Raw genomic sequence first — 12,047 nt, 5'->3', positions numbered from 1 at the left:
TAAGCCTTTATGTGTTCTAGAGTTCTTGCTTCTGGTGGCAAAGGGTCAAACTGATGCTAAACTTGTAGTTCCGTCAACCTTTTTTAAAAAATGCAAATAGCAGCTTCAGGTATCTTTGGGCAAGAGTGGCACCACAACATATGGGTATTGGAAATTTGCCTCTTCACCCTTGCTGTGGTTCCAACAAGAATTACTCTACTCCCAAAATCTTCTATTGGCAATGAGAGGAAAGCTCCCATTGGCACCAATGGATGCTTTCCAGTGCCAGTAGTAGCTTGGAGGGACAACTGTCAAAGCTGCTGCAGCAGGGCCTCCAGCTGTTTTGGGACTACAACTCCCATCATCCCTAGCTAACAGGACCAGTGGTCAGGGATGATGGGAATTGTAGTCCCAAAACAGCCGGAGGGCCAAGTTTGGCCATCACTGACATATGTAGTTTGACTCTAAGAGTTACATAGATAGAGATTACGGTATTTTTTAAAAAGTATTCTATAACTTAAAATGCATATATTTGTATTATGCTTATATTTTCTTAAAATAGCTAACTGTTCTAAGCATCAGAAAGAGTGAGACAGATATCACGATAAACTTACTCCAAATCTCAGTGGGCTTATGTTGAATAAAGTCCTTTTGAGAATTGTGACTTCCTTCCCTTGCAAAGAGTAATTAGAATTTTGATACTAACAGAAGTTATTTGCCCCCCCAAATTCCAGCTTTGGTCGCTGCCTACTCCAACCATCTATTTTGGTTGCATTGATCTCAGTTGTCCTGCTTGTTAAAAAATCAAATCAAATAGATAGAATCTAAGTTTACCCATGCTTGTGTTTTATAAACAGGGTAAAAGTACATGTGCATCTACAACTTATTCCCATTTGGGGATCAGATGCAGTATATATGTAATTTTAATATGATGATCTAACTATGTAACATTTTACATTTTCTGTGAATTTAAGCTGCATTCTTATTTTATTTAAGCTGCATTTTTAAATTGATCTGTGTGGATGTCCAGTTTCTAAATGTGGATTTGTCTTACTAGTCAGTCTCTGTTTATGCTTGTCCTGTCCCTGCCCCTGAGTCCTCTGGCAGGTGGCATCTCTTTTCATTGAGTTTTAGTCTGAAGACATTAATAATCAGCATGGGACATTCCTGCTGTTTCTTACCTTCTCTAAACCACAAGAACAAGGGAGAACTGCTCAAGTGTGAGAGGGGATGTGAGCTTCTAATCCAACAACATGGATGAGCAAACTTGGTGCCTCTGAGTAACCAATTGGAACTTTTTAAAAAAATAAAAATAAAATGCCAGTTTATTAGGAAAAATCACAAGCAATATTTAACTTCTTACTTGTGTTTCGAAATGTTTGAGCAAAGCAACGTGAGACTTGGGACAGAGCATACTCGTCCCAGCCTCAGCTATGCCCTGGGAAAAGATTTCAGGGCTGCTGTCCATGGAGGACAAATTAAGCACAACCCTTGACTCTATTGAAACTAGCAAAAGTTTGTGATGAAAATAACAGTGGAAGACTGCTGGCTAAATGAGAGGACAGAACCAAAGCACTGCCAGCTAAAAACAGTCACAGTTCTGTTCCCTTCCCAAATTCAACTGAACACTCTTAAGAAGAAGAAAACTCTTCTGACCAAATCTCAGTATCTTCATTCATAATCATAAAAAGCCCTCGCTGTGATATCACAATATGTAAATGTGCATGAGTTAATTGATTGGCATGTAACATATTGAAATCAAAAAGTTAATCAGATAAAACCTTTTTAAGTTTGGTAACTACTCAAGAAATCTTGTGAAGTCTGTTGTTCCTTGTTTCTAGGGACTCTTTCACACTTAATATCTCTTAGATTTAGGCATCAAATTGGTACACTAGTAAGGGAGCGATGACTACACTCAAGCTTCTTCTTAATGGGTGAAATGGCATTTAGTGAATTCCTGGAAGAATTTCAAAGAGTCTACTTAACATGCTAATTGTCATCGCATCTTTGTCTCTTCAGTTGCAGACCACATAGTATTACATTCTAATTTTGCTGCATACCATACTTGCAAAAAGTGAGCGATTTTTACTCCTTTGACAGGGAGACAATCCACAAGTTCAAATGTCTGTTCACTTTTAGGTACAGTATCAAATATTTTAGCAAGTACAACTTCTCTCTATTTCCTCCATTAAAAACAAACATACGATAATGATAATTTATTATTTATTCCCCACCCATCTGGCTGGGTTTCCCCAGCCACTCTAGGCGACTTCCAACAAAAGATTAAAAATACAAACAAACCCCACAACCTACTTACCTCATATGAACTTGCAGGTGTATGGGGTGCTTACACAGTTATTATTGGCTAGTCTTAAGATAATAGGTAAAATGTAATTGCAGCTATAGCTGATGAATCATCCCCCTTAGATTTTGTGAAACAGGAGCCAAACCTTAATTATTTGTTGGAAAACTGAGATGACCCATTACTAAATAGCTGTATGTATAAAATCTTCCTAAAAATGATTTACTCTCTGATTCTTAAGGTTCAATCAATAGCGGATGCAGTTATGGTTTAATGAAACATGCTGACGAACAGTAATTACTGAGGAAAATATTTGGCTCATCAAATATATATATAAAGTTTTAGCTCCCTTTGTTAGTATGTTACTGCAAGTGATGTGAGTGAGTGGGTGGATGGGGAGGTAAGCTCTAGGAATAGCCTGGTGCTGAATTCATTGTCACCTTTGATGACAGTTTAGAATTTAGAGAGTTGATTTAAGGAAAATTGGCAAGGGGGAAGTAGAGAGCAAAGAATAAACTGGATCCAGTCTCTTTAAAGTTTTTGTTTACTGCCTGTCTAAGGCTTTGATAAAGCTCTGTCATGCCCTTATGCTGATTACCTTCATGTAGAACAAGAGGTATTGACTAATGAATGAATGATGTGCGGTCCTTAGCCCTTGCAGTGCTGCCTTTAAAGAGCATTGTCTTTAATGCACAGAAACTTCTCTCTCTCTCTCTTTACAATTCAGGCTTCTCTGCAGAATGTCAAGCAAGGATCGACACATTGATTCTAGCTGTTCGTCATATATCAAGACGGAACCATCGAGCCCCGCCTCCTTGACGGACAGCATCAATCACCACAGCCCTGGTGGCTCCTCTGACGCCAGTGGGAGCTACAGTTCAACCATGAATGGACATCAGAATGGGCTAGATTCGCCACCGCTCTATCCTTCTGCCCCAGGTCTTGGGGGTAATGGTCCTGTCAGGAAACGATATGATGACTGCTCCAGTACCATTGCTGAAGATTCACAAACCAAGTGTGAATACATGCTGAACTCAATGCCCAAAAGACTGTGTTTGGTGTGTGGTGATATTGCATCAGGGTACCACTATGGGGTGGCTTCGTGTGAGGCCTGCAAGGCTTTCTTCAAGAGGACAATTCAAGGTCAGTGCTTGACTACATTTCTCTGGTCCAAAGAAGCACAGCTCCCCCTTCCTGCTCTTTTTTATTCTTGAAGTTGTTTTGTTACATTTTATTGTGTCCACTCATCCTAATACCATGTTCCAGTGGAACCTGGAGGCAACTTTATAGGAGTGAGGACTGCCTGATTTAATTCTCTCTACTTTTCTTTATTTTGACAGTGAAAGGGTGGGCAATTGCTTCTCCCACCCTCCTGTCTTACCCACCTCCGAAAGTCAAGAAGCTTTTCAGAGCAGCATTCCATGCATTATCTCAGCGATGGGGAACCTGCGGCCCTTGAGATGTTGGTGAAATAAAATTCCCATCATCCCCAATCCTTGGCCATGTTGACTGGGATGGAAAGTGGGAGTCCAATAGTATCTGGAAGGTCACACTCAGATTCCCAATCACTACCTTGTCTTTTGCATTAGAAGCATGCCACACATTTTGAAGCTCAAGGTGGTAAATTTGGAGCTGATTTAAGGCACATTCTCCTTTATTGGCTTTGTTTCTATTTGTATTAAAAACTAAACCTAAACCAATATAGTGCTCCTTATCCCCAAAATGGGAGGTGTTGGTTTCCAGAGTTAGAAGCCTTACTGCCAGGGTAATGGCCTGAGTTTGGTCTGTCTGCGTCAGTTTTCACCTGTAACAACACCCCTCCCAACACTATTATTTATAATAGCTACAAGGAAAGATCCCACAGCAGGACTACCTGCAAATGCAGGCTTCAGTCCACCTGCCCTATTGGCAACAATTAAACCAGTCTCCTCCTTCTGACAACTATTTGCATGGTTATAATTGAAGTGCTTTCCATGTTGCTAGATCAAAAGTTGCCTAGCAACTGGCCAGCCCTCAGCTTAGACAAAACTACTCAGCTGTGTTGGGGCATCTGGCCCAGCTGTCAGGAAACCACTATTCCCGTGCCATTGACATTTGGAAGGGGATAGAAAAAACAGCATCACAATGAATTGTAATAGTAACAAAACACGTTTAATCAATTTGCTGAATGGCATGGGTGAAGGAAACGGGGAGCCAGGCATCTGTGTTTGGAGAGGCTGCAGACAAGGGATGAATATTACCTTGAATACCAGGCGTGGAAAAGAATGTGGTCATGTGTAGCTGCAGGTTTTGTTTAGAGAAACAACTGAGTGAATAAGGGAAGCAGGAACACTTTCTGCATAAGTTTGACTTTCTCCACAAGTAAACTTAAACCCATTCCCAACTCTCATGAGAATGCAGGGACTTGCAATTCCCTAGGCCACACTTCCACATATACCCCCACCCTTTGATGTGCATCTTACTAATATTTGGGTAGGCAACCTTTTTGGCTTTGCAGGCCAGATCCCTATTGGATCCTAGCTTTGCCATCTAAATTTGACAGGTGGGTCAGGCTGCCCACCTATCATTCAGCTGACATCACAGTGACATCAAATGACTGGGCACTTTGAAGTCTTGACATTGGGATTTCAAAGCACCATTCAGGTGCTTTGTGCCCTGTGCAATACTTTAAAGCCTGAGGCTTTGCTGCTTATCAGCTGGTGGGTAGTAAAGCTGAAAGCTGCTTTTGTAAATATCAGTTGCATGAATGAGTTCCCTGTGGGGCCAGAGGTCTCCAAGCCCTTCTCTAAAGTGCCACAGTAGGGGTTTTGTTGTCTTTCCCCTCATTCTGTGAATTATAGTAACAGTTGACTGGACTGGCAAATTTGTGTGTATGTGATAGAGGGTGAGGATGGGTGGAAGAGATATTATATAGGAAATGACAATATGAGCCTATGACCAATATCATAGATGCAGCCAGGGGAGGTGGAGTTTATTTACCTCTGTTGTCTCAACCGGTGAAGGCATCTTTCAAACTGAAGACAGTACAATGGCAGTGTTGTACCTAGAGACCGTATAGGTGCTAGATCCTGTCATTGCTGTTCTCATGCAAGGAAGGATTAAGCAGAGGTTAGTGGTTGTCCAGGGCTGACAATAGGCGGAACTTAAGAAGATGCCTTATAAGTGACATCAGTAATCTATCAGCTCTGTGTTTTCTGCACTCCAGTTTCAAATAGAAGTCTTTCATAGCTCTATCTGGCAATATCAGGAGCTGTATTGAACCTGGTACCTTTTTGCATTCAAAGCAAAAGCTCTGCGGGAGCCCCTATTGTTATGATGTTTACATCCCATAGGTATAAGTGATTTAGCTCCTTGCTGCATTCCTAAGTTTGTAAAAGGTTTCCTTAGCTGCTATAAAATTATGTGGCATTACCTGGTATGCTCCTGCACAAAGAACATAGCAAAACTCCATACAGTCAATTCCCCATCTGCTCTGGTAACTATAGCATACAGTGACTTTCACCCTCAAAACCTTAATCACAGTTCCGATCTTCTCTGAGCAAACCATCCAGTCAATTTCCCCACCCATAACCCAGTGCCTGCTTGGGACAAAGCTCAGTTTGCCTTATATGCCCTCTGGGCTCCTCTGCCAGGTGGGATCTCAGCCTAAGGGTGAGTAGCTGATCCATAAGCCAGTGGAATCCTGCTTCTGGGCTAGGAGGGAGGGAGAGGTGGGCAGCAGTTTACCTGCCCAGCCAAAACCTTTGCCATTCACTTCTGTTTGCATGCTGTTAACTCACATTTTCTCTTTTGCCTTAAAAACTGTACCACACATACAGTACATACTTACTCCTTGAAGAAGAAGAATCATTGCTGCTGGTTGGGAAAACTTCACCTATCAACTCTTTTAATCTATTACCACTATTGCTGCTGTTCCTCCAAGAAGGGAGATTTTTTTCCCTTGAAAAAACCCCAACATGCTCTTAAGAGTATATACATGCAGTAGCATTAGACCAGGCATCCCCAGACTTGGCCCTCCAGCTGTTTTGGGACTACAACTCCCATCATCCCTAGCTAACAGGACCAGTGGTCAGGGAATCTGGAAAAACACATTTTGTGAAATTGGCAAGAATTTTATTCTAGGTCTCACAATATTAACTAGTGTGGGAAGTATCCCTAGAGAGTTTGACCCCTGTCAATCAAATGTTAAAGATGATAAGCCAGTGACTGATTCTTGTACAACTCCATTATAAAATATAGAATATTTTTCAAGGAATTGGGGAACTGGAGTTTCACTATTTGCTAACAGACCAAGCAACTTTGTTTTGTTTTGTTACATCTTTAGATACAATAATGCTGTGTAGATACCCCCCCCCCTGAATCTAGTGAATGTTAAAGAACTTTATCCATGGACACCGGCAGACTTATAAGTAATATGCCCTAACTCAGCAGCACCAAATTAGAAGTGAGTCTGTTGTGATAAAACTTGGAAGGTTTTCAAGGTCCTCTAGTGAATGCAGCAGTTTATTCCAAAGATAAACTGATAAGTGAACAAATAGTGTTGGCAAATTTCACAAAAATTAATGGACAGACTTAGACTCACTGTTCCTTTCAGTAATCATGGGGTGCAGTGGGCAGTATGTCAGTTGTTACTGGTTGCTTTGTTCTCTCTGGAGTTGAATAGTTAGATCTTCTATGAATGGTGCCATTTTTATCTGTTGCAAAACCAATTTGATCTACAAACCTATGAACATTGTATAATAAATATGATATATCTTCAATTGGGAGGGTAGTAAACAAAGATAGGACTAGTTATGTAAATTCAGATAAGCGTTCCTTTGAAATGAAAACTGTAACTTTTACTTCCTGGCTCCACACAAATTCAGCACCTTCCAAAGTGTGTGTTTACCTAACTCAGAGCTAATACCATCCGTAGCAAATCCAGACGATCTAAAAAATAACTAATTGAGTTGTTTGATCTTATAGGCATTTTTACGTAGCCCTAAGAGAGTGGTTTTTAAATAATAGAGGCCTTGGCTTACCAAATTACATGGACCTTGGCTTCAGTGCAAAGATGGCATACCTGCAGTGAACCTGACACAGTGTCACCTGAATCCATCATTACCTGATTAAATCATTCACCTTCCTTATATAAGTAAAGCCTTTGTATCAGCATTTCCTTCCAAGAATGTTTCAAGCAGGCAATGATGGATCTATTTCACCTGCCTCACGCTATTTCTTGAAATTGATTACCCAACTGAACACTGAAGTAGTTCTCTTCTACCCAAACTTTTAAGTTTTCAGGATTGCTATTATGTGGATGCACAAAACAACTATGGCTTCTGCCTTATTCCACTTATCTGGGAGTAAGCCTCATTGAAGTAAGTGGGATTTACCCTTGGGAAGTAAATGCATGGAGAGCATTGTACTGCAAGTCACTCATCTAACTAGATTCAAAGTGTTGCAGATGTGATATGGTTGTGCCTTAGGGCAAAATTACATCAGACCAACAGATAGGGGTAAAGGACCCTTGACAGTTAAGTCCAGTCACAAACGACTCTGGGGTTGCGGCACTCATCTCACTTTGCTGGCCGAGGGAGCCGATGTTTGTCCGCAGACAGTTTTTCTGGGTCATGTGGCCAGCATGACTAAGCCGCTTCTGGTGAAACCAGAGCAGTGCACGGAAACGCTGTTTACCTTCCCGCCGGAGGGGTACATATTTATCTACTTGTACTTCTTGGGGTGCTTTTGAACTGCTAGGTTGGCAGGAGCTGGGACCAACAGATACCTGAATATATTTACCATTTCCTTAAGTTTTTTGGCAAATAGCAGCCATGGTGTATGGAGGTGTTTCAAACAGGGACACCTTTTTAATTCCTTCTTCCTGCACAGTTTCCACAATTAAAATATCCCTTCTCCATGGCTGCTATTTACCAAAATTCTGTGAAACAGCAGATCTAGTATCTCATCTAATTTAGCCCTCATATCCCTTCTTGATTTGGAGTCAAGGAGAGGGGAGGTGATCCTTCACTTAATTCTGATTGATGCCCAGGATATGGTATGAGATGTTAAGTGCTGTTGAATTAATCAGAAACCCAGAATGTCCAGCATGGCTGCATTTGATTTCAAAAGAAGAAACTTCTGACAAATGAAAGGAAAGAGAAAAAAAGAGTATTTTTTTCAGTGTGCTCAGAAGTTATTTTGAATATACTAAATAGATGATCAGATAAAATATATATGTACAAACAAATCCAAGGAGATGTCAGCTTAGTAAATGAGCAGCGAAAGATATAAAAGGTTACAAAGCTGTGCTTTAAAAGCCTTGGTCAGATGGGTAAATAAAGGGGCCACAAACTCTGCCAAAAACAAACCTAAGAAAAAGCCAAGCAAATAAATAAATAGAAATAAATAGAAATAAATAAATAAATAAATAAAACAAATAAGTGTACTTACTTATGAAGTGTACTGTATACACTCTTGATAGCCCCACAACAAAAAGGATATAATGGAGATAGAAATTATGCTGAAAAATGACAGCCAGAATGATTCAATATTAGGGGCACATTCCATATGGAAATGGGGGAAAGCATTTGAAGTGTTTAATTTAGATTACTGGTTTAGGGTTGGAGAGAGACAGCATAGAGCAGGTGTGAGAAGTCCTCCCTTCCCCTTGAAATCTGCATTTCCTGCGGTAAGTGATCAATGCCTGTATGCCACTGATGGGCAGAGCTAAGGACTAAAGAGGAATGGCAGGAAAAGAGTTCTTCAGCAGAACTCTGCAGCCAGACAGCTGGAGATCTCCAAGTTCCAGATTCTGAAGACTTGTGCTCCATATTTGGACCATGATCTGGAGGTTCCCTATTCCTGCCATTGTTTGTTTTGTTAGATTAGTAACAAAACTAGATGCTAGAATTTGAGGGTCACTGGTGAAATTGTTGGCAGTAGATTCAGGACAGACAAAAGAAAATACTTTCACAATATATAATTTAACTGATGGAATTACTGCCATAAGATGCCACACGACTAAGCTTATCCTTAGGTAACATTAAACAGGCATCAGAAAGATAGGTCTAATGCATGAAATTTGGCTAACAATCTGGGACATCCATCATTTATTTATTTGTTTAGTCAACTTACAGACGGCTTACTATATATAAATATATTGAGCTGACTTACAGTCATGAGTCAAAGACTTGAAAAGACCAAAGAGCCATGAGGTCTAAAAGAGCTCAAAACATATATACAGATAATATAAATAACAAGCAAATAAAGTCATAACTAAATGACAACACCTGGACTGTAAAATACTGGAAATAGTAACCAGTACAAGCCAGCAGTTGATAGTCAGGAAATTCTCAGACAAAAATATACATTTTTTTTTTTTTAGAAAGTAGTTGAGACATGCTGTGGATGGAGCCTCCCGAACAGTAGGGGGTGACAACATTCTAGAGAACAAAGAAGGCCCACTTCTATATTGCCACTAGATGGCAATCTGTGAGTCACGGTTAATCCGCTGGAGTCTCTTCCCATCTCACTGACTACACTTGCCTATATTGGGAAGGCAATCTGCTAATTACCGTATTTTTCACTCTATAAGACGCACCAGACCACAAGACGCACCTAGTTTTTGGAGGAGGAAAAAAATATTCTGAACCTCAGAAGCCAGAACAGCAAGAGGGATCGCTGCACAGTGAAAGCAGCAATCCCTCTTGCTGTTCTGGCTTCTGGGATAGCTGTGCAGCATGCATTCGCTTAAGACGCACACACATTTCCCCTTACTTTTTAGGAGGGAAAAAGTGAGTCTTATAGAGCAAAAAATACGGTACTTGGTCCCAAGCTTATTGATGCTTTTGAATTATGGTGCTGGAGGAGACTCTTGAGAGACCCATGGACTGCAAGAAGATCAAACCTATCCATTCTTAAGGAAATCAGCCCTGAGTGCTCACTGAAAGGACAGATTCTGAAGCTGAGGCTCCAGTACTTTGGCCACCTCATGAGAAGAGAAGACTCCCTGGAAAACACCCTGATGTTGGGAAAGATGGAGGGCACAAGGAGAAGGGGACAACAGAGGACGAGATGGTTGGATAGTGTTCTCGAAGCTACTAACATGAGTTTGACCAAACTGTGGGAGGCAGTGGAAGACAAGAGTGCCTGGCGTGCTCTGGTCCATGGGGTCACGAAGAGTCGGACATGACTAAACAACAACAACAACAACAACAACAACAACAAGCTTAGGATGCAGTATTCTCCTGTATCCCAGTTGTGACTAAACAACAACAATGAGCTTAGGATGCAGTATTCTCCTATATCCCAGTTGCTGAAGGTCGTAGAGCAGGAAAAGGCTGTTGCCATCGTGCCCTGCTTATGAGCTTCCTGGAGGGATCTGGCTAAGCCAGTGTTGGAGGCAGGCTGGTGGACTAGATTGGTCTGATCCTGAAGGAACCTTATGCGATATTTTGTACAAGCCACAAGGATAGTCTTCCTGTGTATATTGAACCTATTATTGCTGTTGTGATTGCACAGAGTAATCTGATTGTGCAGGAGTCTATGTTATGCCCACATTATTTCTCCAGCGGTTGCCTGCTGCCTTGTTTATACAAAGGCAAATGGCTGCATTGCTTGTCCAGCACTATTTTTTTCTAGCATTTGAGATCGCCAAAACTGTCTCATAAGTTTAATTTTCTTTGGTATTTTTCTGCTGTCCTTCTCATGCCTATAGCACACATCTCTACACAATATACATAGAGAAGGAGTGCCGTGCTATGAGTGCTGGATCAACTTGCATGGATATCAGCCAAAGAATAAAATTTGGCTGGAACATACTTTGTTTGGTCATGCAGAAAGGCCTCTCTGATTACTGGGCAATAGCACAAGAGTGTAGCTTGTGCCTGGCCCTTTAAAGCCAATGAGAAACATTGGAAAGAAGAAGCATGGGTTATTAATAGCACAGAAGACAGTAGCCCTGGTCAGTGCCATTATTATTATTAGAGATGTGACTGCTTTGAACTTTGATTTTGTTACATGCACAGCTGGCCTGCAGAACTCAAATCAGAAGCCATGCATCTGTAGTCTTAGTCAATAAATAAAATTAATAACCACCTCACCGACTCTTGGAAATTTTTGTCATCAGTGAAAAGATTAGAGCAGCCCCAGCAGTTGCTTATCCAGCCTTTGCATGACTACCTTAAGTGAGGGAAATCACACTACCCCACTAGGTATTTAGTTTCATTGTCTGATTACTCTTGTCATTCTGGTAATGTTTAACTAAAATCTACCCTCCTGTAACTTAACTGTAGCCCTGGCTTCTGGGGCACCAGAAAACAAGTCTTTAGTTTCCTCTGTGCGATGGCCTTTTAGATATTTGAAAAGTGTTATCACATTCCCCCCTTATTCTTCTCTAAACAATGTTTCACACAGTTGTACCTTGGATCCCAAACGCCTTGGTACTCGTCCGTTTTGGCTCGTGAACGGCACAAACCCACACGAAAGTGAGTGTTCCGGTTTGCGAACGTTCTTTCAAACTCGAACATCCGACGGGGCTTCTGCAGCTTCCGATTGGCTGCATGAGCTTCCTGCAGCCAATCGGAATCCACACCTTGGTTTTGGAAGTTGAACGGACTTCTGGAATGGATTCTGTTCGACTTCCAAGGTACCATTGTACTTATATTTTGATACATTGCTCATAAACTCTTTCACCTTAGTCACTCTCTTTCAAGGCTGCTTTCTCCCTAACAACCTGGTTTAAGTTGAACTTGTACCTGGGTTCCATTCTTCATTGCAAAAGCCT

At 41.1% G+C, this 12,047-nt stretch overlaps 1 protein-coding gene across 20 annotated transcripts in view; it reads left to right on the top strand.

Annotated features, from left to right (window-relative positions):
* The window catches only part of ESRRG (estrogen related receptor gamma), a 466,084-nt gene that overhangs the window by 320,708 nt on the left and 133,329 nt on the right, over window positions 1-12,047 (top strand). For all 20 annotated transcript variants that reach the window (XM_028724635.2, XM_028724630.2, XM_028724637.2 and 17 more), the window contains one exon: window positions 3,009-3,424. In XM_028724635.2, the coding sequence (XP_028580468.1) occupies window positions 3,009-3,424 (416 nt within the window). The remainder of the gene's footprint in view (window positions 1-3,008; window positions 3,425-12,047) is intronic.

This window comes from Podarcis muralis, chromosome 3 (assembly GCF_964188315.1).
Source record: "Podarcis muralis chromosome 3, rPodMur119.hap1.1, whole genome shotgun sequence".
In the NCBI taxonomy this organism is placed as follows: Eukaryota; Metazoa; Chordata; class Lepidosauria; order Squamata; family Lacertidae; genus Podarcis; species Podarcis muralis.
This window is presented reverse-complemented; position numbering and strand designations above follow the sequence as displayed.